At 49.2% G+C, this 25,982-nt stretch overlaps 5 protein-coding genes and 1 long non-coding RNA gene across 19 annotated transcripts in view; 2 read left to right on the top strand and 4 right to left on the bottom strand.

Moving 5' to 3' along the window:
• SGSM2 (small G protein signaling modulator 2) overlaps positions 1-1,994 on the bottom strand; it is a 44,059-nt gene extending 42,065 nt beyond the window's left edge. For all 6 annotated transcript variants that reach the window (XM_065694498.1, XM_065694502.1, XM_065694501.1 and 3 more), the window contains exon 1: positions 1,819-1,994. In XM_065694498.1, coding sequence (XP_065550570.1) covers positions 1,819-1,875 — 57 coding nt within the window. In that variant the 5' untranslated portion in view covers positions 1,876-1,994. The remainder of the gene's footprint in view (positions 1-1,818) is intronic.
• A 176-nt stretch (positions 1,995-2,170) lies between these two features.
• On the top strand, positions 2,171-16,249 carry LOC136021910 (uncharacterized). Of its 2 annotated transcripts, none has more exons than XR_010615939.1 (3): positions 2,171-2,261; positions 3,197-3,305; positions 16,064-16,249. It is a non-coding gene; the product is annotated as an uncharacterized LOC136021910 (long non-coding RNA). The 2 variants fall into 2 exon arrangements; XR_010615940.1 differs by lacking the exon at positions 16,064-16,249 and adding an exon at positions 3,406-3,572.
• Positions 3,516-16,714, bottom strand: TNFAIP1 (TNF alpha induced protein 1). 4 transcript variants are annotated; one of them, XM_065694609.1, is made up of 7 exons: positions 16,636-16,714; positions 14,067-14,407; positions 12,393-12,562; positions 11,185-11,274; positions 11,030-11,082; positions 8,891-9,086; positions 3,516-8,670 (listed from the first exon to the last, which is right to left on the bottom strand). In XM_065694609.1, exons 2-7 carry the CDS (start codon positions 14,281-14,283, stop codon positions 8,452-8,454), a joined length of 945 nt encoding a protein of 314 aa, XP_065550681.1. In that variant the 5' UTR covers positions 14,284-14,407; positions 16,636-16,714; the 3' UTR covers positions 3,516-8,451. The 4 variants fall into 4 exon arrangements, with proteins under 4 accessions (XP_065550681.1, XP_065550683.1, XP_065550682.1 ...); XM_065694611.1 differs by lacking the exon at positions 16,636-16,714 and adding an exon at positions 16,484-16,629; XM_065694610.1 differs by lacking the exon at positions 16,636-16,714 and adding an exon at positions 16,520-16,629.
• Positions 16,715-16,774: 60 nt separating this feature from the next.
• Positions 16,775-18,331, top strand: IFT20 (intraflagellar transport 20). Its single transcript, XM_065694757.1, has 4 exons — positions 16,775-16,977; positions 17,102-17,187; positions 17,483-17,586; positions 17,997-18,331. The coding sequence occupies exons 1-4, from the start codon at positions 16,851-16,853 to the stop codon at positions 18,076-18,078; spliced, it is 399 nt and encodes a 132-aa protein (XP_065550829.1). The 5' UTR covers positions 16,775-16,850; the 3' UTR covers positions 18,079-18,331.
• A 630-nt stretch (positions 18,332-18,961) lies between these two features.
• TMEM97 (transmembrane protein 97) lies at positions 18,962-21,397 on the bottom strand. The gene is made up of 3 exons (XM_065694756.1): positions 21,223-21,397; positions 20,351-20,495; positions 18,962-19,865 (listed from the first exon to the last, which is right to left on the bottom strand). The coding sequence occupies exons 1-3, from the start codon at positions 21,340-21,342 to the stop codon at positions 19,615-19,617; spliced, it is 516 nt and encodes a 171-aa protein (XP_065550828.1). The 5' UTR covers positions 21,343-21,397; the 3' UTR covers positions 18,962-19,614.
• Positions 21,398-22,088: 691 nt separating this feature from the next.
• Positions 22,089-25,982, bottom strand: part of NLK (nemo like kinase) — a 43,532-nt gene continuing 39,638 nt past the window's right edge. For all 5 annotated transcript variants that reach the window (XM_065694933.1, XM_065694935.1, XM_065694931.1 and 2 more), the window contains 3 exons: positions 25,104-25,302; positions 24,254-24,347; positions 22,089-23,786 (listed from right to left, as the gene is read on the bottom strand). In XM_065694933.1, coding sequence (XP_065551005.1) covers positions 23,732-23,786; positions 24,254-24,347; positions 25,104-25,302 — 348 coding nt within the window. In that variant the 3' untranslated portion in view covers positions 22,089-23,731. The remainder of the gene's footprint in view (positions 23,787-24,253; positions 24,348-25,103; positions 25,303-25,982) is intronic.

Raw genomic sequence — 25,982 nt, 5'->3', positions numbered from 1 at the left:
CCTGCAGCCCACTGCTGCTGGGTCACTCTGGGATCAGGCCCTGCTGCTCTGCAGATGGTTCTTCACATGCTGACCCCATTTTACATCCTCCAGTCAACCTACACTGACCAAAACAGCTGGTATTTTCTGGTTTCAACACTAAGAAGCACCAGATTCCTTGGCTGTAGCAAGTACTTTTCACATAGGCTTTAACAAGTCCTGCTCTCTGGTTACTTCTCATTTCCCCGCCTGTGACTTGGGGGAGCAGAAGGATAGTTACCTTTTTAAAACACATCTCATTGCAGTGATGGATAAACATTACATCTTCACCGAGCTCCTGTGTGAGAACAGGCAGCTACATTCCCAATGCCACAAAAGCACAAAATGCGGCACTCAAGTGCAGGGGTCACTCACTCAGCCGGCAGCTCCACCTGGAACACGTTCACAGACCAAGGTGCACTCACAGCACCCTCACTTCTCCCCATAGCATGGCAAACAGCATCTCGACAGGGTTCTCTGCATGAGCCTTGCTCCACAGCAAGAGCCACTCCATCCAAACACAAAGCGCAGCAGGAGCTCTGTCCTGCGGAGTGCATCGTCCCAGGGAAGGGACATTGTTCTTTGCAGGCTGAAGAGCTACTACAGACTACTACAGAGTAATGGAATGGGTTGGAAGGAACCTTAAGATCATCCAGCTCCAACCTGGGCAGGGACCCCTTCCACTGGAGCACTTGCTCCAAGCCCCTGTGTCCAACCTGGCCTTGAGCACTGCCAGGGATGGGGCAGCCACAGCTTCTCTGGGCACCCTGTGCCAGCACCTCAGCACCCTCACAGGGAAGAGCTTCTGCCTAAGAGCTCAGCTCAGTCTCCCCTCGGGCAGGTTCAAGCCATTCCCCTTGGCCTGTCCCTACAGGCCCTTGTCCCAAGCCCCTCTCCAGGTTCCCTGCAGCCCCTTTAGGCCCTGGAGCTGCTCTCAGGTCTCCCCTTCAGGAGCCTTCTCTTCTCCAGGCTGCCCCAGCCCAGCTCTCCCAGCCTGGCTCCAGAGCAGAGCTGCTCCAGCCCTTACAGCACCTCCATGGCCTCGCTCAAGCAGGACCATGTCCCTATGTGCGAGTCCAAACACAAGTGTGGCAGATTTGCCATCATCCCCATTGGCCCACCAGGTGCTTGGCAGCTGATCTGAAATCGATCTCAGATTGCCCTAATGTCACACAGCTGTGAAAGAACCCCCCCCCGAACCAAGGCAGCCTCCTCCGGTCAGCACAGCCCCAGCACCGCAGGGGCACACGCTGCCGCCAGGGCAAACCCAAGGGTCCCCCGGGACGATGCCCCGTCACCGACCTGCCCCCTTCTCCCCTGAGCTCACAGCTACGGGGAAGTTTGTAAGACACGAGCAATGCGGGACACAGACCCGCGGCGGGAGCGGGGCCTTCGCCCGCCTCAGCAAACGGGTGCTGAGGGAGCCGGGGGCCGCAGGGAGCATCCCGCAGACAAACCCAGCGTGTTCCCGCAGCACCACAGCGGCTGGGCAACGCGGGGCCGTTCTTGGCCCACCCGGCCGCGGGGAGGCCGCGCTCTGCACCGGACCCAAGGGTCGAACACCTGCAGCCCAACAACTCCGGCTCCATTCACGGCTCCCCGCTGGGTCACGCCGATCCGCCCCAAGCGTTACCTCAGGTACCCAGGGCGAGCTCCCGACCGCCGCCGCTGCTGCTGCAGGGGACCCCGAGCCCCTGCCGCGCCGCCGGCCCGACCCTCCGCTGCCGCCTCAGCCCGGCCCCGAGCCCGCGCGGGCACGGAGCCCCGCCGCCCCACAGAGGAGATCGCCGCTCCCCTCACCTCCTTCTTCACGTTCCACAGCAGCTTCTCCTTCACGGCGTCCGCCGAGCAGCTCATGGCGGAGCGGGAGCGGGGCCGCGCTCAGCGCTGACACCGGGCCGAAGGCTCCGCCGCGCTCCGTCGCGGCTGCTCCTGCTCCGCGCCGCGCGGACACTCCGCCATCTTCCGCCACAGCCGTGACGTCAGGCGAGGGGCGGAGCCAGCGGGCGGGACCGCACCTGCCGCCCCCGCCCCGCCCGGGGGTTGCCACGGCAACGGCGCGGGGGTGGGGCCAGGCTGGCGGGAGCTCGCTGAGGCGCGGCCATGAGGCGGCCCCGGTCTCCTCCGGTACCAGCGCGGCTATGAAGGAGCCTCGACCCGGGGAGCCCACCGGTTCAGTACCGGAGCACGGCTGCGGCCCACCGGCCTCGCTACAGAAGGGAAGGAGGGGGTTGAAGCATGAGGTTAGTGACACGCTAAATGTGCTTGATCTACAGCATCTCCCCGTGTTTTCCACTCAGTAAGCAGCAGACTCATCTGGTTCGCTTTCGATCCTGGCAAAAGGACAGCACTTGGCAGAGCCACAGGGGGTGCTCAGAAAGCACTCAAGCTCTTCCTTCCAAAGCAAATAAGGACGTAGGCAAAAATCATTCCCTCGGCACAGGTATTCTGATACTCAATAAACCAGAGAGCCACCCAGCTGCTGCTGCAAACCCTACCTGAGCTGTGCCTGCAAAGGGAAAGATGCCACTGGAATGCCCAGGCAAAGGGAGAGCTCCCAAGGGACTGGTGCAGAAAGGAGGAGCTGGGCAGCACCAAGGCCAAGGCAGACCTCTGTTAGTGCAGGCACAAGAGGGGAAACCAGGACAAAATCTGTTCCATTTCTTAGAGAGGCGGCAGAGAGGCTGAACCCTATCACCCAGTCACAAGAACCCGAAGTCCCACCACAATGGCTGCTTCTAGCAGCTCTCACCCAGCACAAAGTCAGGGTAGGAGCACGCACCTTGCAGGTAAAACAAGTCCCAACAGCACAAGCGAGAGCGCAGCCAGCATGCGCTGGAAACCACAGTGACACAAGAGGTTTCTTCTTCCAGAGACGCTCAACACTCTTCATAATAGTTTTTTGCAGTTGTTGCTCGCAATAAAACCCCCTGCGGCTTAGCTCAAAAGGCAGGGTGACAGCAGCAAAGGGAACAGCTGAATAGAACAGACAGGTTATCTTGGCTACCTCAATGGCACACCTACTGCAGAACACACACCAAACCTCTGGATCTAATTCCCTCCAGGGCTGCTCTGTCAGTCAATGTTAAAGATTTCAAAATACAAGTGAGTTACTTCTGTGATAATATAAACTGTGTAGACTTAATGCAACATCAACCTGCTCTGTGATTCTTACTAGGAAATGAAGTTATCTCCATGAACATGAAAAGCCACTGCAGCCACTGAATTGTTCTACAGTTAAAGGAAAGCCCAGAAAAAAATCAAAGCCAGTTGTCTGCAGAGCACCTGTAAGTACATTGACACCTCCTACACACAGCCAGCACTTGCAAGGCATGGGTGAAACGCAGCAACAGCTCTGTCTAACACAAACCCCATTTGCTGATCCAGGAATTCCGTGGTTCAGGAATCCTAAATTCACAGTGAGGATCACAACTCAAATGCAGACAATAGTGCAGAGACCAACAAGACAAATAAAAAGTTTTGATGCTGGAAAAAAATTACAGAAGACAAAATATAACACTTTATTAAAAATTAGTGTTCCATTTCCATTTAATGCACTGATAAAAGAAAAAACATTTAAATCAAGAGCTAATATGGTTACTGCATTAACTAATTATTTTATCCATAAGGCTGAGCCTTAAAAGTTAGACATACAAATAAAACCAAGCTTGATGCTATAAGAAAACAGCCTGATCCCAGAATGTCAGTTTAAACAAGATCAGAAATCATATTTACTATCCTCTGGATATATTATAGAAATCCAAAGACCTGCACTATGATTAAACAAATTAAGCTTCAATGTCCCTCTGAGGTAGGGGAGGGTCTTACCACCATTTTATTACAGATGAGGAAAAATTACGCACCTACAGAAAACCTGGCTTGCTGTATGTCACTGCATTAGTGGCAAAGCTGGAAACAGGACTCATGCCCACTCACGGCTTAATAAAACCTCAGCTCTCCTAGCAGAATGGATGGTGTGAAATCTGGCTGTAAAGGTTTAATGCCAAGGATTGTCAGAGGATATAATCTAATTGTGTAAGATAGGACTGCTAGGCCAGACACATTCAGTTAAGGAATACTTTATCGCTATTTCCTAGAGTGAATTATGTCTGAAAATCAAAAAACCTTGAGAAAAAGAAACTCTGACCAAAACCCCAATAAGCTTTGTGCCAAGCAGAGCGCAGCTTTTCAATGGCTCCATAGTATCAGTTCCCCCTATGCCCTCCCAGTCTCCATCAGTTATTTTATATTTTAACCAAGAAGTGCAAGAGATAAAAAGCCAGTGGAATGGAACATTACCATAGGATAAATGTCTCCTGCTCCGAAATCTAAATGTCAAGGTGAAGGTTAAACACTTATCTTTGTCTCGGCATTTACGGAGCAGTTGGAGGCTGCTCCCCTGCAGAGCTCTCTCTTCTGACATTATTGCCTAATTAACACTGGTACTGAGAAGCTGTTTAACATCACACACTCACTCAAGGCACCACTGCCTCCTTCTCCTGTGAAAGACTGAGGCTGCTTTGCAGTATGTGAGGACCCCATTACAGAAACATGCAACCCCTCATTACAGTACTGGTGTACAGATGGCAGTTAATGGCGTCCATTCCTCCTCTCAATCTAACATCTGACTGTGCAAAAGTTCACTTGCATTTGGCAGTGAAAAGGACAGTAAGGTTTCAGAAAGAGCTCCAGCAGCTAACGAATGCAAGTTGATGTGGTTAGAATTCATCCATTACAAATGAAGCAAAAAGGCATTTCTTCCTCCTAAAGGATACTACAAATTCACAGACACATCAGTAAACACACCCAGAATGATGGTCTATGGAGGAATCCATTACAATTCTCTTACCTTGTAGACAAATGCCTGTAATTAGAACTCTGTTGTCCTAATAGGGATCATAATTTGAGATATATATAGCCAGCAGAGAAGACTCTTAGGAAGCACAGCTGGCTGCCCTCTCCAGAGGTGGACAGCTTACTACAAACGAGTGAATGCTGCATTTCAAAACTGCACCATCCTTTTCAGTGCCACTTTTTCTCTATTATACCAGGTTGTACAATTATGTTCTAGAATGTTCTTTCCAAAACAATTTATAGACTTTAATTAAGTAAAGGACAATCAGGATTAGAATACACAGCATGTGTTACACCAAAACTAAGGTATTTGAAATTATCAGAACCTGGTAGCACAGAGACTGTAAAAATCTTCATGCCATGATTTTGGTAGAAGGGACATTCAATTAACACCCTGTACTGGAGCAGGACTCCAGAGAAAACAGTGTTCTATCACCGTACTAGAAAAGTGTTCAACCCATGAACTGTGTGACAGCTGCAGCCACATCTGCATTTCATTTACTGAGATTTCAGCCTGGTGCACGTCTGAATAGCACACCTCCGCAGAGGATTTCCTGCTGTCCTCCTGTTCCTGTCTGTCCACCAGTGGAGGGAACCACAGCACTGCCAGTCAAACTCAGCCACGGGTATTTAACTGGGATCTCTCTGCCACATCCTGAAAATCTTATCAGGACAAAGAACATCAAGACCATGGTTTTGAAATATCTTTTGAATAGATGCTTATGCAATTAGATTTCTACTCTGGTTAAAGCTGACAGACTGACAGCGTTCTGTCCACACTGGCCAAGCGCTGTTTAACATCATTCCAGTTCTAGTCATATCTTAATCTAAAAGTAGATGCTTTGTGGTCAGTACTAACTGGGTGTACAGAAGGGAGAATGAATGGGGATGAGAGAAGAAGGTGAAATGAAGAGACAATCTATACGTATTTAAAGAACATTCCTAACTGCTTACAGTTCTGATATTCTACAAATACCAAGAAGTTATTTTGCGCTTTTCAGAAGATTCTAACCATCCAGATGGTTCTCAAAACAGCTTGTTTCCAAGATTAATGTAATCTAAATTCAAATCTGAAATTAATACTACTTGTTGGCTATGGGAGACAGGGAAAAAACCCCAAATAAACCAAAACACACGCTTTACTCTGCTTCTTAGAGAGTAATAATTCACAATTTGAATCCGTTTCATGAATGAAACCTGGAAGCACAGAATCCAACCACAGAATGAAACTCTCTGGACTAGCATGTGCATCAGATACTCAATTCTCTTTCATATGCTCCTTCCCGTATCTGTACTACCCACAGAAAAGAAAGGCAAAGATACCATTTTTCTGTTGATGGCTCCTTTTAAACACAGTTTTGCAAGGCTACTAGCATCACTCACTCCAGTAACATTCACTGTGATAGTAACAACAAAAAATAGTCTAAATCATTTGCTAAGACACAGAAGTGTCACATGTGGATTTTAAATGGCACTTACCTGCTATAAGATGAAAAAAGTACAATAGACCAAATGGAAGCTATTAAGTGCAGATAAAGACCCCACCACTACAAGGCTGTGCTGGGAGCTTCGAAGCACCCACCACAGCGTAATTTAAATAGTATCAGTGGAGGGGAAAAAATTAAACTATCCACGTTACACTCTAACAGAATTAAAGGAAAAAAAACCTCACCAAGATCTTTGTCACAACTCATCTCAGCAGCTGTATTTTCAGTGACACAATAGAAAAACCAGCTGCAAAACAACTTACAAAAGCAATACAAAAATTAAAGAGGTTATTAGAGTTTTAAAGAGGCCTTTCACAAAAAGGCAGGTGCAACACTGGGGCCATGCTGGCCCCTGAATGTGGGGAGAATTAAGCGAATTCCTGACACAAGTAGAGGCCTGGCTGGGCAGTGAAATCCTGACAGTTTGCAGCCATTAGTGTTTTCTTACCAAGCCTCAATAGTTTCAGTTTCAAAAGCCTAAATGAGTGGAAAGCATTTTTATGTTCCCTCCACTGCTTCTATTATGACCAAACCATCTACCATCTTAATTCTACTTGTGGCTTACTGTATTCATTTGGGATTATTTTCTTGTTAGGGTTTTGCATTAATTTGCTTTAAAACTTATACGTAAATTTGGCACTGGCCAAAACAGTTCCAGACCAACCATCATGGAATCTGAAGCGTTCATGTACAACATGGGAACAGCAAAGCAGTTGTGGAGCATGATCCACTGCTGCCACAGACGCAGAGCTGCCAGGGAGCAGCCATCAAGTGATCACTGTTTAGAGCAGTGGTAACACTGCAATGTAGATACACACAAACATCTAAAAATACAGTAAGAACCTTTCATACTAAACTTGAAACTGTTTCCAGAGAGCCAGTATGCAGAGCTGCCTTGACTCTAACCTTCTGAAAGGCCCTTTACAATAAGCACCCAGCCAAGCACTCAGAAGTGATTATTTCAGTTTAAAATTCAATATAAGCTACCCCTCTCCTGTGCCCAAAGCCTCTTGCAGTTTCATGATAGAACAAGATCTTTATGACTGTTCTCTTTCCACTTCAACTTCTATGCTCGAGAAGGGATTCAGAGCACAAAACAATTCACCCTTCCCTATGTGAACATCATCTAGCCTGTTTAGTCTGTACTTCCCCAGTCACTGCAATTTTTCCCCTGCTGCTTGAGAAATTTCACATCAAATAGCACTTCTGAGCCACAGGAGGAAGCTAATGTAAAACTACTTCCCAGACTTCCACTGTTTATATGAACAGGATTACACTATCACAGGCCTCAAGAATGGCAACCCTGCCACAATTTCTTCCTAATGTTTTCTTACTTGAAAAGGTTTCTTCCTTCCCCAAACCACTTCCTCCATCTCCCAAGACAACTCATTACAGATTTTCCACAAGGGGAGGTTTTCTCATGACTTGACTCTTAGGTCGTTGGAAGAGCTTGCCTCAGAATTAACGACTTTTAGAGATAAGCTATGTTGCAACACAAACCTTTGAAAGTGTACTGGGGCAGGAGGTGGGAGAATCACACGTGCAGTGCACCTGACTACAGGGTAGCTAACCATTCCTTCTGGGGGTTATCAGACAGTGTTTACTAAGAGTAGTCATGTTCAGGTTCTCTCTGCCCCCTCTTCAGTATCTCGATTTAAAAACTTAAAAGTTCCGTTATACAAAGCCCTAAAAAAGGGCAGGTATCTGGGAAAAGCTTTTCAAATCCCACCACCTCATTCGGGAAGAGCACGATTTCTCCAGGAAGTAAGAAACCTGGTAAAGTCTTTAGACATCAAACAGCAACCACAAACTGTCAGAATCAGCATCCTGAATTCCATTCCTCATGTAGCATGAAAAGGGACCAGTCTGCATTTAAAGCACATGGTGCAAAATGAATATCTTTGTCTCTGAAAGCCCTTTGGCTTTTAGTGTTGCTTTGTGCGCACAAATGCCCATTTGCTTCTCTACGGAGCCAAGAAGCCAAATGAAGATGAATCCACAGAATCCAACCAATCCCTCCCTACTTCCTGATCTCCCTCAAAGAATATCAACACGAGCCTTGACACCAACCCCCTTCTCCTCAAAGGACACGCTAGTGGCCAAGCTGACGGTCATCATAGGTGCTGTATCTCTTCACGTGGATTCGGCGCACTCGGTCACGAAGTTCAAACCCCTCGTCATCCTCACTGTGAGACGCCTGGCTGCGGCTCCTGCTGGTTGCTTCCAGCAGGGAGTTGTCTGGAACGCGTGGGGTTTCATACAGTAAGACATTTAGCGTTTCCTCATAAATTCTTGCCTCGGGGAACTCAACCTACAGAAAAGAACGCACATCCTTCTCCTGATATATGCAGGATTATATGGCTGAAACACAGCAAACATGCAGGAGAGGGCGTATCAAAGCTTTTCTACTGAGTGATATTGCTTGCCCCTAGCAATCTGGCTTTAGTTATACAAAATCTACACATTTCTGTAATGTATCATCAACCTGATTTTCTTTAAACCATAAGGGGCAGGTGGGAAAACTCCATTACCTTGGTTTGCTTCTTCTCTGTAGCATACACTATAGAGGTACAACAGACTTCAGCAAGTTTCCGACCCTGCCCATAGAAAGACCAGCAGCAGATTTCATCCCCTATAACATCCTTAATGAAAAGCACTCGGCCGTTGAATCGGAGTGAGAGTTTGTCAAACAGTTCTATATTCTTCAGTAAGTTGTCATCTGAGTTACTGAAACACAACAACAGAAGGAACATGGGGGTTTTTCAGTTGGCCATCTCTACAGAATTTATATGCCAGTTCCACCACAGCTTTAAGCATTGATCTAACTGCAGACTACAAATAAGTAGTGACTCATTGCCATATGCTGCCAAGAAAAGAGAGGGTAATAGCCAATTTCAGATACAAATAAGATGCTCTGATGCCCATGAGCAAACACAACAGCCTTTAGAGGTCAAGTTATGTAATTAACAACGACAGCACAATCTCCCAAATCATTACATCAACTTGCTATAACTATCTCTCGACTGATGCTCAAAACCACTAGGCCACATGTTAACTTCAGTTCCCTTTAGCTTCATAACAGGAAAAATCCAAAGAGCCAACATGTGTTAGAAGGCCAGCTAAAAGCAAGGTCTTTGGACCCAGAAGCTCCATATTCACACTTTGCTGCCAAAAATCTACCCAGAGACACGAGATCATACTTTATAAGTATCTTGACATTTGCAAATAGCCCAGGCAGGCAATGAAATACTTGTGCATCAAGACACTGCTAATGAGATTATCCAACTGGGCCATAAAATATTTAGCCTGAGAAGTATTTCTGTTCAGAGCTAAATCCAAAAAGAATGAAGTGCAACCAAAGCCTTCAGCTCCCAAGAATCATTTGATAAAGCAATCTGGGATTCAGCCAATGAGAAGTTCCAACCTCTATAAAGAGGCAGAGCTGGGAAAAGAATGTGGAAATCTTCATCCATTTATCTTATTAGACCACATTGACAACACAACTGAAAAAGCTCCTGTTATACTGTTGATTAGGAAGAACAGAAGGAAAAAATCTTTGCTTGCTAGCAGCCAGCGTGGAATTTTAAGTAAGGATGCCTCATTCAAACACCAGCAAGGCATGCAGATTCATGTGCAAGGTATAATTGGAACCCTCCAGCTAGCTGAGATACCAGCACCTCCTGGTACCTAGGTTTCTGTTGTTCTCCTTACTGGTACATTTTCATTTCCAGACCAGGGTGAATAATGTGCTCCTCTGTGCTGCTTTAGCATCACAGCTGTAAGCTAAAGAGTAACACAGGGAGGAATCCAATACGGCAGATACAGAATGCAGTCTGCTGAAGCCAGGCTGCTGCTCTTCAGCACTCCCGCAGGTAGCATTTCCCCACTACCTGAAATACCATGATTGTTAGAATCCATCTCTCTTGACAGCCAGACACTGTCTAGAGAAAAAAACTTCCAAGATTGCATCTCAGATGGAAAAGGCTGAAAATGAGGACTTTGCACAGCATAAAGGATTACTCACATCTCCTCAATGACTGGCTAGGGAAAACCCAAAGCCATTGTGGTAGCATCTTAACAAAGGGATCATGATATTTACAGCATAAAACTAAACATATAATGTTTCTTTATATAGGAGGAAAGCCAGTCAATTCTTGCCCTGGCCCTATCTGGGTTGCTCCTGAGCAGAATAGGTACTTCCCTTTGTAACCAAATAATTAATTCATTTAGAGGCACTGGAGCACCAAAAACGTCTGTAGGTCAAAGAGTGCTGTCAGAGGTACCTGCAGACTCAAAAAATCAAGCTAAGCTGATGAGGTAGGGATCAAAGCATTGCATCGACAAGGTAATGCTCTGGTTACTGGTTTGTGTTGCATTACTGAAGTTATACCTAGTTTCAGCCAATATTAATAACCGTTGTTCTTATCTCTTGTCCCTTGTCTCTGTTCATGTTTCTTACACAACTGAACTGTACACTAAACTTCAGTGGATACAGTCTGCTGTGTTCACACCCCATTCAGATACACATCACTCGAAACTAACTGCACTCAAATCCTTAGAAGAGCAATGTTGTAAGCAAAAAAACCCAAGTTAGGTCATCCCACATCCTCCTCCACTCCCACAGTCAAAGGGAAACTTCCCCATTCCAGTGGGGAAAAAGCCTGACGTACCTGGTGTAGGAGTATTTATTGTTGCTTCTGTTATAAAGCAGCTTAACAACAGGCTGTTAGGAAAGAAAGGGAAAAAGCAGAAAAGGTTAAGGTCTGTGTACGAAGACGTAGCAAAAAATCAGTTTCTCACTGCGTAGTTGTGGAAAAGCAGTTACTTTCATTGATGATTCTATCAGTCTCTCTTCTTCCTTTGGAGATGTGATAATGGGGATGCTACAGACAGGTTCATACAAGTCTTTCTTGTCCTGTTTTAAAGAAAGGAGAGAGTAAATAAACCCAAGGGAGATAAATGCTAAAGCCAAGCACTGCTGCTGTCTCCTCCAACCCCTTCAGCCACGTTCCAAACCGTGTGATGCAAAGGACAAGCTCCCTGTTGCTACAGCAACCACACAGCGTTACCTCGATCCACACCCATGAATACTGCAGGGGGGTTGCTCAGCCCCCGAAGGTAGGCGATATGGAAATATTGGGATGCAGGTGGATGTCCTTAGCTACAAAGGACTCCAAGCTCAAGTTGTATTTGGTTTCAGTGGTTTTATTATTCCACCCTTTTTGAAGGCAAGGACAGAAAGGGTCTGCACTAGTTTCTATCAACTCTAAGCACTGCTGCATGTAACAGCATCAGCCACTATGAACTGAGCATTTGGCAAGAACAGCATGTCACCAAATGGACTTCAGCCCCTTCTGATACAAAAGCAACAATCAAGAGCAAGTGGTACAGTCTGTGACTCCAGATTCCTCATGTAGCAAATTAAGGACAGCTCAATAGCTAATTGGAAGGCCTTAGAACATTCTGTATTTAGAAGAAAGGTTTTCAATTCCAAACCAGAAGGAGAATTGTCAGTGTGGCTTTGTGTTTTTTCAGTGGATACAAGAAGTATGTTGAACCCAGTATGTGACGCATTTATTAATGACTAAGGTTTGTCCTGCAAGAAGCATCCATTTCACAATCTTAAGCCTAATAATAAGTTCTACATACTGCATATGGGCTAACCTTATTCAAAAGTTGGCAGAACAAGCCGATTTCAATCAGCTGAATGCAGACATCTAAAATGAATAAAGCTACTACGGGCTTACTATTTACAAAACTGACACAGGGAAATGTCCTTAAAGCAGTGTCTCTTACTCAAAGCATCTTGGAATCCCAGGCATGCACTCAGAGCAAGGACAACCCTGGCTTTGTTAAACATCCTGGATTTGCTCTCACAACTCACCTGACTGCTGTCTCATTTTCCTCCAGGCTGTCCTGTACATCTAAGACTTGATGCTATCTCTAAGGCCATGAAATGCTCTCTTAAGTTGTCTTATGTCAATTTTACATGCAAAACATCCATGAAAAATTTTGCAGGCTACTTCTACTTACCTGCAGGGCTGCTTGGCACATGTCCACTAAGCCCTGAATGAGATAATACTTGGCTTCTGCCATCAGCTCTTTGATCTCCTGCCTGTGTTTTGGAAGTGCAATCGTGTCATCCCGGAGATAGTTTAAAATTGTTCCAAAGTGCTTCCCACAACGGTCTATAAGGATCCAGCCTGAAAAATAACCACCACATCATTTCAACAGCCTCAACTCTAGGGCTCAAGGAAAAGCTGCTGGGAGAGGTTAAATAAGCCTGATGCTTCCTTAAACACCACATGGTACTCTTCCCATTTCCTTCAGGGAAATCTACTGACTGCAAGCAAACTGAAGTTAGTTATAGAACAGAAAGTGTTCCAAAGATGCTAAAAGGCAGACTGGCCCATTTCTGGGAGTACGGGGAGAAAGTTGTTCTGGTTTCCAAACAGGAGCCAAGAACAGGACAGAGACAGATCAGGAGGGAGCAGAGAAGGGATGCAGGCAGGAAACAGGAGACAGACAGCTCTCGCAATTGTAGAACACCCCTGAAGTCACGTTCACTAGGAAACAGGATGTCTGACTCGACAGCAAACAATGGCCATGTAGGATGCACATCAGCAGAAGGCTTAATACAGTGCCAAGCCCTCTTCCATAATGCAGGAGGCAGCAGCAGAGTGTTATTTTAGGACCTAAGAACAGAAAATGACATAGGAAAGTACGCCAACCACTGCTGGGTCTGCAGCTGTAGCTGTCAGACTGTTTTCCATTGTCAGTTGTTTTCCATTCAGGCTGGAGCTCCTATACAGACCTGCTGGGCTAACTGGGGTTAGTTGTACTAACACTGAACAAGACCCAGTGAAGGGGAACTGGGTTTATGTGATATGCAAAACCACAAGGAGTTGTTTCAGCCTGAGTAAACACACTGCTGTGCATCAAGTTTAAACTGATGCAATCTGGGCAGGCAAAAGAGCTTTTGCATGTGAGTGTTCAGGAACACCAAGAGGTTAAATAATTGCCAACCTCTTGCAGCCTCCCCTCCACAGTGACACAAACCCTATTCCTACGGTGCATTTTGCCCTGGACTATGAAAGAAAGGAAAATGAAAGCACTCGTAGCCATTGCTGATATTGATCATCCTTCTTGGTCTACTCTCTATAGTGTAAAGTGGATTTTTATAAAGCCAATCAATACCAAGTGCCCTGCAGGAGGTGACGTACTGCTTGAGTGACAGCAAAACACCGTCACAGCATCACCGCAAGCGGAACATTCCCCTGGAAGGAGGGAAAAAAAGAGTTTTCGACATTTCAAGCACGGCTATGCCAAGATTTGAAGATGAAAACTGAAAATCCTTCCCCACACGCACATTTCCAATGATGCCACTACATGACACGACAGAAATGACAACCCACAGACTGTCTGTTCAGAACAACACGAAGGATCTGCACACCAGCTGTGAGCACAGGAAAGAACCAGTCCTTCTGCTAGTTAATTTTAGTAACAAAAGAGCACATTTCTGTAAAGCACAGAGGACTGATAGCACCAATGGGAACTGGCTGCCTAATGTTCCAGGTTATTTTTGGAATATCTCTTCTCCTACATCCTTAACCGAGCATAGTCTTGAGGTATTTTAAAGACCACCAGCAAACCCCAGTTACAAAACTGTTGTTACAAAATTCTCAACAACAAAAGACATCTCCTCACCTTCCTTGTCCGTGAGCACTTCCATTCTGCCGCTGAACATGGCCTTCAGCATCGTGTCGTGCCTGGTCAGGACTTGCACCGTGGTGTAATACAAAGAGCCCCCAACATTGAGGCGCACGTACTTGTTGCCAAGGCTGCCCCCTTTGAAGCTGCAGGTTTTGGGCTTGGGCCCCGCGGCCGGGCAGAGGGTGGTGGTCAGACACGTGTCCCCTGACATCTCCTTCTGGAGGTAGATGACGACCCTGCAGAGCGTGGGCTTGATGGACTCCGCCGTGATTGGTGACGGGTCACAAGTCACCAGACGAGGAGGGCAAGGGAAGAGCTGTCATAACCATGGGGCCCTTGAAACAGGAAGGCATAAGGTCAGGACAGGAGCCTGCAATGTCTGTTTACAACAAACCCATGAAGAGATACTTTCAGATATGTCCCAAGGACGTATCCGCACACACTGACAAACCAGGATTTAGCTCTGTCAGACAGCTCACGCAGCAATGAATGCAGTCACATTACAGCTGCCTTCCTGCTTTGAGGCACACTCAACTTTTCCAGGCTTCCTGTTATTTCCCCTTCAAACCCGATGGTCTGAGCTCAAACAGGGGCTGGAACCTGTCTCCCTCTCAGCTTCCCACAACACAACCCTTTGTGCAGAGCTGGATCTCCAGGGGCGAGCTCTCTGCCCTCCCTTCAGCAGGGTGGGTGTCTGCACCTGCAGGGCTTGGGGGTTTGCTCTTCAACTGGAGGCACTGACAAATGTCTTTTCAGATGCCTCCACACTGCAATACTGGACCATAACATCCTACTTCCTGGCAACTCCTTTCATTCAAAACTCTTCTTCCTTCATCCTGGAATGCCAAGAGTCAATTATTAAAAAAATAATTCAAACATTAACGCACTCCCCCTGCCAAGAACATCCACTCAGTGGAGCGTTTGTCTCCATTAAAACCCCATCGAGACACTCACTGCTGCCTCCTCTCCCCAGTCTCTTATTTGGCAATAAGCTCAAAATGGAAACAAACAAAGAACGAAACTCTAACAGGCCAGATCCAAAGTTCTGTAACTGGAGAAGTACAAACACAAGCTTCTCGCCCATCTTTCTTCTAACAATTATGCTCTCAAAAGCATTTAGCTCTTGGGGTTTTGTTCTCCTTGTTTTAAAACTCTTTCAGACTACAAATACCTCCTCCCCTATCTGTCCTGTGCCTATGGCTCATGAGTAACCTTTATAAATAAATAACCTGCTAATTATACTGCTATTCATCCCACAGCCTCTTCCTTCTCACCCCACCTCAGCTTTCAACAGAGAAAAAGCCCACATCCATCCGTCTGCACAGCAAATTACGTAGCAGCTAGAGACGGTACCTTAAAATTGCCAGAGATCTGAATAACAACTGAACTTGGAACAACACCTAAAACACAACGTTATTCTGCTATTCTTAACTCATTCTAATTAAGCAAATGCTGCAACAGCTATTAAATAACAAGCAACACAGACACTGTGCAGATCGTCACAAACCAATCCCACAAATTCTAGTGCCAAAGAGCTCCATTTGCCCACAAACACTTTAACTGGGGCTCCCACACTTGATTTCCACCATGGCAAGCTCCAGCTTGAGCCCACAGCCAGGCAGGACCAAGCTTCTCCCATGACTGCACCCGCACTGAGCAGCCCATGAGCAAATCGAAGTGCTGGGGCACTGCACATGGGACCGACCAGGGAAGCCCCAAGAACGGTCTGTGAGGGTTACAGTGAAGTTCATTCCTCAGATGAAGCACTGAGGGGTACAGAGAAATCCCTCAGAATGGCCCATATTCTGCAAGGAGCACATTTCCTTCCAACCACTCATAGGTGCTAACTATGACCTGTTATGGCTAAATCAATGCCAGAAACAACTACACCTTGTCTTGTAGTTAGGAACCTGGTAAAAAACAGGGTTCTTAACCTCACATTTGCCATCAGTGTCCTGCCCTGCTTTAACCCTCAGCCATCCCTATTTCAGAAAGAAGAGTGCTTGCAAGCACGGCCAGACTGATCCTGCAACGAGACAGGCCCATGCACAGCGCACTCCTACTTCAACAGCGACCCATCTGCTCGTACTCGCTACAGCCAGGCTTTCAGCCCGTTCCACCGCTTCAGCATTTACCTACTCCTCCAGCCCAGCAGAACGTGAGCAGAACGCCCCGCACCGCCCGCCCAGGTAGGGCTCGGCGCTGTCCCTCTAACGCGCTCGCTACCCAGCAAGCCAGCAGGCCTTCGCTGCCAACAACGGAACCTTTAACCGCCCCACCAGCACCCGAGGCGGGTCTCCACGCTCCTTCCTTCCTGCCCGGTGTGGGAGCGGGAGGGAGCCCGGGAGACAGCTCCGACACCGCCGGAGCCGGGCCCTAACGGGAGCTCCCCGCGCAAGGGACGGTCCTACCGGGGGGACCGGCGCCGCGCTCCCCGCTGCTCGTACCGGGCCACCCCGGCCGCGCCGAGCCGGGCCTGCGGGGGCCCTACCCAGCGCACGGCGGCTCAGTTCCTCCCGGGGCCCGCTGCCCGCAGCACGCCCCGGCCCCGCCGCCCGCTCACCCGCCCGCGGCCGCCCGCAGCCCCGCGGCCGCCGCCTGAGCTCATTTCCTCCCCGCCCCGCTGGGCACCGGCGACCCGGAAACGCTCCGCGCCCCCCGCCGCTCCCGGCCTGCCCCGCGCCGCCGGCGCTACCGGACTACGGCTCCCAGCGCGCCCCGCGGCTGTCGCCGTGGCAGCGGGCGGGGGCCGGGCAGGGCCGCCGGTCGGTCCGGGCCATGGCGCAGGCGGCGCTGGGCGCGGCGGGGCTGCACTTCGATGAGCTGAACAAGCTGCGGGTCCTGGAGCCCGAGGCGGCGCAGCAGACGGCGCAGCTCCGCGAGGAGTGCGCGGCCTTCCTGGACAGTGAGTGCCGCGCGGCCGGGCACCGCGGCTCCGCGCTTCGCGTACCTGAGCGCGGGAGCGCCCGAAATAACGCTGAGCTAAGGGCCAGAGCGGGTGCTGAACGCGTTCCGCGTTCTCTTTGCAGAAATAGCTGAGTTCCAGAAGATAGTGGGGAGCTTGATTGAGCTTGTGGATCAGCTGGCAAAAGCTGCAGAAAGCGAGAAGATGAAGGTAGGTGCAGCTGCTCACACTGTACAGCGTCAGCAGGCCCTGCTGTCAGCGTCCCACAGGCCCTTCTGTGATACTGATGTCTGGAGGGCTCATACACGTACACCCAGAGTGCCACGTTACTCCTGGGTTTAACAGTCCCACTGTTCCTGCTTCTGTCTGTGCACCAGTATTGTAGTGTCACCCTCCTTTACCGCTGGTGTGGCTGAAACACTTGAATCACAACCTGTCAGCAGTGAGAGGGGTTAAACACATTAACAAATCCTGCTACAACTACAGCACTCTCCTCTCCTGACAGGCCATCGGTGCGCGGAACCTGCTGAAGTCTATAGCAAAGCAGAGGGAAGCTCAGGAGCAGCAGCTTCAGGCTTTAATAGCTGAGAAGAAGATGCAGTTGCAGAGGTGAGTTATCTGTTCAGTACTCTGGGGCACTGCGGAGTCGGGGAAGTCAATCTCCCCTCTGCGCACGGCTGCTGGGCACTGCCTCAGCTCGTCCACGCAGCCCATCTGCACAGCAGAGGTGTGCCCTCCTGCGCTGAGCTCGTGTGGACAACGTGGAGCCACCAGCCGAGGGTTCACTTAAGGCCCATCTCTGATGACTGTGGCTAAACCGAGGGCAGCAGCAGACAGGGCAGCTGGGGAAGCCAGTGAGCTCTGACCTGGCCAGCACACGGAGGCGCTGCAGAACCGTGGGTCCAGCTCACGCAGCCCTGCTCTGCGGAGGACTCCAGAGCCCAAGTCCCTTCCCTGCAGCCCAGGAGCACTGTCCTGCCCCAGCACAGGAGCTGCTGACCGCCTGCTTTATCTTTCAGGTACCAGGTAGAGTACGAGACTCTGTGTAAAATTGAAGCTGACCAGAACGAATTCATTGACCAGTTCATTTTCCAGAAATAGAGGATTTTAAGATAAAACCAAACTTGACCATTCCAGAATCTTGACAACTTCAAAATATGCAATTTTTCACTGTGCATGACTGAAGAGCTTGTTTGTACCAATGGAAGTGTTTGAATTCAGACTGACCTACACTCCGAGTGGCAATAAGGAGGGCTTTCTAACGGGGTGAAGACTGTTGTGTCCTTTGATTTTATAAGTTTTGTACAGTCTACTTCTAATCCAAATTACAGTTGAATTGATATTGCTGTTGCTATGTCACGTCTCTCCCTTTTAGAACTGTGCAGCTCTTTGAAAGAAATTGGGGAAATAAATGATTGTTTTCAGACTTTCTGAGACCCCAGAATTAGGGGCTTCTGCAGAAGGTTATCCTTGAGCTTCAGGGTTCACAGCTCCCTGGACAGTCACAGTGGTTGTCACATGTAGTTCTATGTAGTATTTGTCTTGTCTGTTAAGACAGAGCACAAAGCAGCAGTAACTTCTACACGTATCGGCCACATTATTTTTTCATGGAGTTAGGAAAACCCAAGAAATTCACAGTTACTGGAATGGATCAGTTACAGACACACAAACAGCAGGCAATCAGCTGAATTAAGAACTTCAAGCTATGCCCAAGGTACCTCCATACCGGTAGCACCACTAGAGTTGAACTCTGTGGGTGTTGTAAGTGATGGAGCCCCAGACTGATGAAACTCCTCAAGTTTGATTCTTGCAGCTCAAATTGAGAACTTAAACACCCCACAACCAAGCCCACCACCCCTGGGTTTCTGTCAGTGGTAGGTTCTCTTCGCTGTACCTTACACGTACATTTACTATGGGGACTCTCTACACTGCCTCATGGTCATTAAGTTCCTTTTAGTCATTCCCTGAAGAAAACTACATGCAGTTTAATGCGTTTAGTTATTTATTTCCACATGAGAAGTGATTTTATGGAGAGAGAAACTGCGAACCCTTGTTCACGATCCCTGACGTACTTGGGAATCCCCCAGGAATTATGCCTCGGTGTCCAGCGAAGGTCACTTCAGGCATCAGTAAATCCAAGTTTGGGCACATTATCACTGAGCAAATTAACTGACAATTAATCAAAACTGAAGCAGAGCAAAGGAAGGTGGGATTTTAAAGGAAGGGGCAAGGAAGCTCAGAGCGATTGTGGGATGTGGAATGTGTTGGAAGCGTCGCTCTGGGGATCTGTGCGTAACCAGCTCTTGGAAGACACGTTTCTGACTGAAGTGGTTTCCTGGTGTCCTCTTGGGACCAGGGATCAGCGGCAGCCTCCCCCCACCACGCAGTTACACATCAGGTGGTTGAAGTCCGGTTTCCCGTTGCAGAGGGCACAATGGGACAGGGAGAGGTGGGAATTGCTTCCCCTGTGCGCGCCGCAGCCGCGGGGCTCGGCTCACACCAAGCCCGTTCTTCCTTGGGGGAACTGGTGCGCTGGGAATGGCTGCTGCAGCCAGCGCCATGGTACAGCATTTGTCCCAGAGGACCACGTCAGCACAGGCTCTGTGTCAGCGTTGGACGTGTGACCCGTAGAGCGGCCTACTTCCGTTTCCGCTTCTCCACGTGGTTGTAGTGGGGGTTATAGAGCATGGTGTAAAGAAGCAGCAGCGGTATCAGCAAGTAGGGCACGTACACGGAGAGCAGCATGAGGCGTTCATGCTGTGTCCGAGGTCCCAGCTGCTCCGGCCCCGAGAAGTCGTGGAACAGGATGTGTGCGAGGATGGGCACCAGAGTGGTAGCCACGTGCGTGGAGTAGATAATGGCCGGAGTCCTTATCCACCTGCAGCTCCCTGCAGGGCAGCAAAAAGGAAGCGTATTTAAGTGTTCTGAAGCAAGCAGGATTCAGCAGCTTGTAAACTGCCTGAACGTTAACTGCTCTAGCTCTGACAGGGTAAGGCACAAGATACAGTAAACAGCAGAAAAAATGTTAAGTACCAGTAACAACCCAGGAGAACAGTGGTGTGATCACAGACGTTTCAAGTAGCACAATGAGTACTTAGAACTTATCTCCTTCGGGAGCACACCAAGTGTCAAACCATGGTGCTGGTCCCATGTGAAGGACCACAGCTGACCAGGCCTGTAGTGATGGCCCCTGTTTCCAACAGCCCTCGTCCTGTTCTGTTGTCTCAGATGGAACTTGCTGTGAGAACAGGGCAGTGCTCCACTGGCACACCCCTGCCATTGCTTACCCACACCTCAACCCCTGCTGCACAGAACGCAGGCGCTGCGGGGCAGCACCACACAGGACGTGCTCATACCCTCACTTTACACCGACCTTTGAGGAAGGCGTAGGCTGCGATGGGGAAGAAGGGCAGCTGCAGGAAAGCTTCACAATAGATGAATGCCTTGAACCACTCCGGGGGCTGGAGCATCAGGGGGTCCCTGAAGGTGGTTGCGTACCACTGCAGCAGCTCCGTCAGCTTCAGAGAGAAAACGGAGCAACACGTTAGTGCGCTGAACATCTACGGCAGCAGAACGGTGACCCTTGTCTGCTGGAGCATCACTGATGGGAAAACCCAGGGACAGCTCAAGGCAAGCACCTGGCTCAGCGTTTCCATGACAGAAAGGTAAATTCCAGCAGGGTTTTACACTGGACTTTGCACGCAGAGATATGCATTGAGATCTGCTGGTTAACTATTAATGACACACGGCTGCAAGTGGAGCGATTCCCCAGGCAGTTCTGATGGCAAACCCCAGACGGCCTCGTTGCAAAGCCCACGGAGGTTTTGGCTGCTCTCCCTGATGCCACGAGCTGTTTTCCACCCGCCTCCGCTCGAACCGACGCTCCGTGTTCAGTCACCCCCTTCCCACCCTCGAACCCGCGCTTTCCACCACCGGCTGCGCTCGCCGCTGTCCCAGCCCCCGCGCGCGGCTTGGTGGGAGCAGGAGCGGGGCTGAGGCCTGGGCAGGAGCAGCTCCAACCCCAAGGCCCAGGGAGCCCCGCGACCCGCGGGCGTGGCACAGCCACGGGGCCGGGCCGGGGGCAGCGGGGGCGAGGGGGGGGGCTGGAAGCAGAACCCCCCTGGAGACCGCACGGACCCAGTGCGTTAAATGCGGCTTCATTTACAGCGCTTCCCCCCCCCCCCCCCCGGTGTCTGCACAGCCCGGATGCAGCGGAACCCCCCCCCCCCCCCCGGCCCCACTCACGGCCTGCGGGAGCAGCCCCGCGGGCAGCAGCGGCTGCGCATCGATGAGCGCGGTCAGCGGCACGTGCGACAGGAAGAACAGCGCGAACAGCCGCTCCCGCCAGCGCGGCGCCGCCGCCATCGCCGCGCCACCGGGCACGCCCCCTGCCGCTGGGGACACGCCCCCTGCCGCTGGGGACACGCCCCCGCCGCTACCGGGGCCACGCCCCCATGAACGGACCACGCTTGCCACGCCCCCCGCCGCGCCACGCCCTGAGGGCGGCTGCGAAAGCCGGGCACGGGGAGCGTCCGGAGCGGGTCCGCCCGGCGCTGCCCCCCCGCCGGTACCGGCCCGAGCGCGATCCGACCCGCGGGCGGAGCCCAGGCTCGCCCCGAGCACGAAGACGCCTCCCGCCCCGCCAGAAGTACCCGGGCCCAGCCGGACACGGGGGGCAGCAGCTTCCGCTCCACAGCGCCCCCGGTTCGGCTCCCTCCCATCCCGGCAGGGGGCAGCTGAGGCAGGGAACAGCCCCAGAGCCGGGGCTGGAGGCGCGGGGTTTCAGGCACACAGCGCGCCGTGGGCCTGTATGCGTGCTGTATGCGTGCTGTATGCGTGCTGTATGCGTGCTGTATGCGTGCTGTATGCGTGCTGTATGCGTGCTGTATGCGTGCTGTATGCGTGCTGTATGCGTGCTGTATGCGTGTACGGATCGATGGATGCACGGCCATACATGTGAGTATAAACGTGTGTAAAAATCAAAGCCATGCCCAAAGCAGCTCCTACAAGGGCTCTGTACTCGCGGCCTCTCAGAACTCGATCCGGACCAGAACAACTCATTGTTCAGCGCGGGGGTGCTAGGGCAGGAAATGAAGATACCACCACCGCGGTTTCAAATATCACATTTAATGTTTTCACCACTGTACTTCAAATCTACACTTTACAAAGTGACCAGCAAGTGTGCCACATTAACTGACCAACCTCTGAGATTTTACCTGTCACACCAGTGTCGCCCTGGGCTCTGGAATTACACACGGTTCTCATTCAAGTGAATTGAAATGCTTCAGTTGGTTTTATTCTCAGGAGCCTCGTACAGAAACAAAGCCATCGCGCTTTGTTCCGTGATCCCACCTTAATTCGTCTCTTTCACAGCAAATAATTACTTCATTGAAGTTAAAACTTCCAGACATAACTTACTGACAGTCTCCAGTTGCAGCTCAGATCACTCGTGTTGAAAATACTCTGCTAAATACAGATAACTTACAATAACTTTAACAGTTAATTGTCCGTAACAAACACACGCGTTCCCTCCAGACCGCTGCTCCCAGGCTCAGGCCACCCTTGCGGATCCCTTGGTACGGGTGAAAAACAGGCGCGGGTTTTTCCTGTCTCGGTTTAAATACAAAAGTTGGGACATTCAAGTTTCGAGTCTCCACGCTGAACTTAAAAAAACAAAACTCATGTGGAGGTAAACAAAGCAAGTTGTACACTCCAGGAGGTAGAGGCCTTCAGTTGTGTTCACATATATACATATGCACAGAATTCAGTGTTCCAACAGAAAAACAATGAGCCAAAAGGTAACCAAAGTCAGGTCCTACGGTGACATCTCAAGACTTGCACAGCTCTGCCTAAAGCCACGAACACCAAGTCACAGAATTCCCCATGGGCTTTTTTTTTTTTTTTTCCTTTTTTTTTCCTCTTTTTTTTTTTTTCCTTTTTTTTTTTTTTTTTCCTCAACTCTCCAGTGCAGGAAAAAGTTCTCACAAAGTTTCACAGACCTAAAATGTGCAAGCTAGTTCCTCTCTATACAGCAACGATGCCGGGGAGCGCCCAAATCAGCCCATCAATGGCATTATTTACACACAGAGATGCATGCTGGGGGGTTTCATGTAAGAAAGAGCAGAAAACCTTCTAATAAAAATAGATTAAATATATATATGTATTTATACCGGGTGAGGAAACAGAAGTTTAGTCTCTCCTAGTCACAAACTCATTCTCTCTACTCACAACATCTGGTTTTAGAACAGCACACATCACCATCACAGCTCTAGTGAGAAGCTATTTATAGGGCTCGGTCGGGGACGTGCCATCGCCCGACGTGACTTCATGATTGGTCGCAGTCAAGTTTTCTGTATTCCTTAGTTTTAGAAAACCCAAAATCCTCAGGAATGGCTCAATATCAAAAGGTGTTTGTACAGACTCACTGCAATAGAAAACAGAAAGGAAAAGAAAAGACAAACCCTCCCCAAATTTGGTTCGATTCCGTTTGTTCCGAGCTGAGCCACCGCAGCTGCACCACAATTCAGACACGTGCAGCTCTGGGGGAAATATTCTCTTCTAAAAGCACAACCACTTTACAAGATTAAAAGTCTAGTACGGCTCTAAATATCATTCATATTGTACAAGTAGTGGTTGTTAATTTAAAACTTCATTAGTAAAATTACAGTACAAGCATCATTAACCTCCAGAATTGCAAATCCCAGGCTCCAGTGGAAAGCTACATTACATCTTCAGTAGTTTATTCTCTTCCACTTCACTCCCAGACCAATGGAGACGGCGGCATCTCGGATGGCTGAGCAACCGTGGAACTGCAACGCAGCGACACAGACAATCAGCGCCCACTTGCAAGAGCTCAAGGACACCACAGTTAACGCTGGAGCCCCAAACCCAACCCGAACACCCCAGAGCCACCGGTAACAACCGGTCCTGCACCACATCTACTGATGGGCTTGGTGGGTCTCCACCCATCAGTCCTGCCCCTGACTGGTTTTACAGCGTGGTTCTGCAATCAACCCCCCCAGTTCTCATTTTCAGCCTGAATTCTGTGCTTTACACAAAAATACTACCTGAAACCTTGGCACGTTTCACTTAAATTCTAGAAGAATTCATTGAGATATCCTAAAATGTAATCACACAAAGGTGGTTTTTCCCCAAAAAAAGTTATCTCTGGGCCTTTCTTTATCTCAGGAACTAAAAACATGCAGCATATGGGCTGTGTGAGTTCTGTACTACTAATAAATGTGAATTAATATCAGATGTGAGTACATACAATTACCTAATAAAGCTCTTAAAAGCAGCAGACTGAGGGTTGATGCAGAGAGGCACTCTGTTTCCTTTCTGCTGTTCCAGAATGAACTGATGAATTATTTCTGTACATAGGGGAAAAGCACAAAACACCACAGAATTAACACTTTGCTCCAGTGAAATTCAGCGTAGGCCGGAGGGAAACGCAGCTTCTTCCACTGCAAGTACACTTCCATAAGGAGAATTCCAGCTTCCCTAAATCGAATCCAATGCCAGACCTCACCACACAGATTCACACAGAACTCTTCTATGCACACTGGAATAAAGTTCTGTGTGAAATAAAACCTCAGTCACCACCATAACACTGAACTGGTGATAACCACTTATGGGAGAAATCCCACTTTTGGGGTGTAACTAATGGCAGGTTTGGCAAGGGGCTGCTCCTCCATGTGATGGGTGCCAGGACTGAGCTCCATGCGATGGAACTGGTTGTCAGGAACTGCTGAGGGAACACCTTTCTTGTCCCTCTCTTCCTCTGGAGTCATTCGAGCTGCCACCAAACAGAGCCCAAATCCCTACCACTGCTCCCTGGATCGCATTGCTCCTGTTAAAGCTCTGCCTTCCTCCCTGGATCTGCTTTCAGAAGCCACAAAGCCTGGTTTATGGCCTCTTTGCTGGGATGGAATCAGACTTCAAGCCTCCAGTGCCACAGAGCAACTGCTGGCATTTAGTAACCGTCTGTGGCAGCAGCTTCCTCTTCAGGGGCCAGGACTGATTCTCCTCATTTCACCTGACTGACAGCAGGCCGCACATCCTGCCCACACAGGACGAAGGGATGGAGCGGGAGGATAAACGCAGATGCAAAGATAACTGCTACTCACCTTTCACCTGCCGAACAGAACTGAGGTTCTTCTCAAAAGTGTCATCAAACTTGGGGTTAGTGATGGGCTCAAAGTCACTCGTATAAACTCTTCCAGTGGATGTGGAGAAGCAACATTTACACATACAAGTGTGGTATCGCAACCGCCCTTCGTCGAGGTATGGGTGGGCTAAGGCATCCTTAGCAGATATCCTTTTGGACTGAAACACGGCATTTGAGGAAAACAGAAGAAACCAGTTAGAACGTGTGCAGAGGTGCCGGAGCAGCCTAAAGAACATTTACTCCTCAACTAACCCTGACTTGGTTTATAACCCTCTTTCACGTTAAAGGATTGGCTCACGTTAGGAAATGTTCTGGATCTGCAAACCCTGCCACTAGAGGGGAGGTTCTGCTTAGAAACCAGCAGCAGCAGCACGGGGCTGACTCTGGCCCTCCTGTGCCAGAGCTGCTGACAGAAGATGCTGCTGATGGGGTTTTCAGACGTGTGCTTTTCTATAGTTCCTTCCCCAAATAACCTTCAAATTGTGACTCTATAAATCAAAACGAGCTCAAAGAATTTAATGTTGGCAAACGTGAGTTTTGTGGGTCTGCAAAACACTGCAGTGTGTCCAAAGTGAAACACAAATGCGAGCATCACTGAGAACAGTTCAGGATACGGCATCTGGAGCTCTCAAACCCACTTTGCACATCGAGTTTCTGAAGACAAGCGGTGAAGGAAGCGCGGGGAAGGGGGGCAGAGCAGGGGTTGGAATTACAAAAGCTGCTTCCACATTGCTAAGAGGTTTTGTGCATAACCTGAGCAAAGGATCAGTCAAAGCAGGAGAACACTGCGAGGACTGGGGCAGAATTGCTGCTGAGAGTCTGTAACCAAACCCGCTGT

Source organism: Lathamus discolor, chromosome 14 (assembly GCF_037157495.1).
Source record: "Lathamus discolor isolate bLatDis1 chromosome 14, bLatDis1.hap1, whole genome shotgun sequence".
NCBI classification, from domain to species: domain Eukaryota; kingdom Metazoa; phylum Chordata; class Aves; order Psittaciformes; family Psittacidae; genus Lathamus; species Lathamus discolor.
The sequence above is the reverse complement of the archived record's forward strand: the minus strand, read 5'-3'. Positions and strand labels throughout refer to the sequence as shown.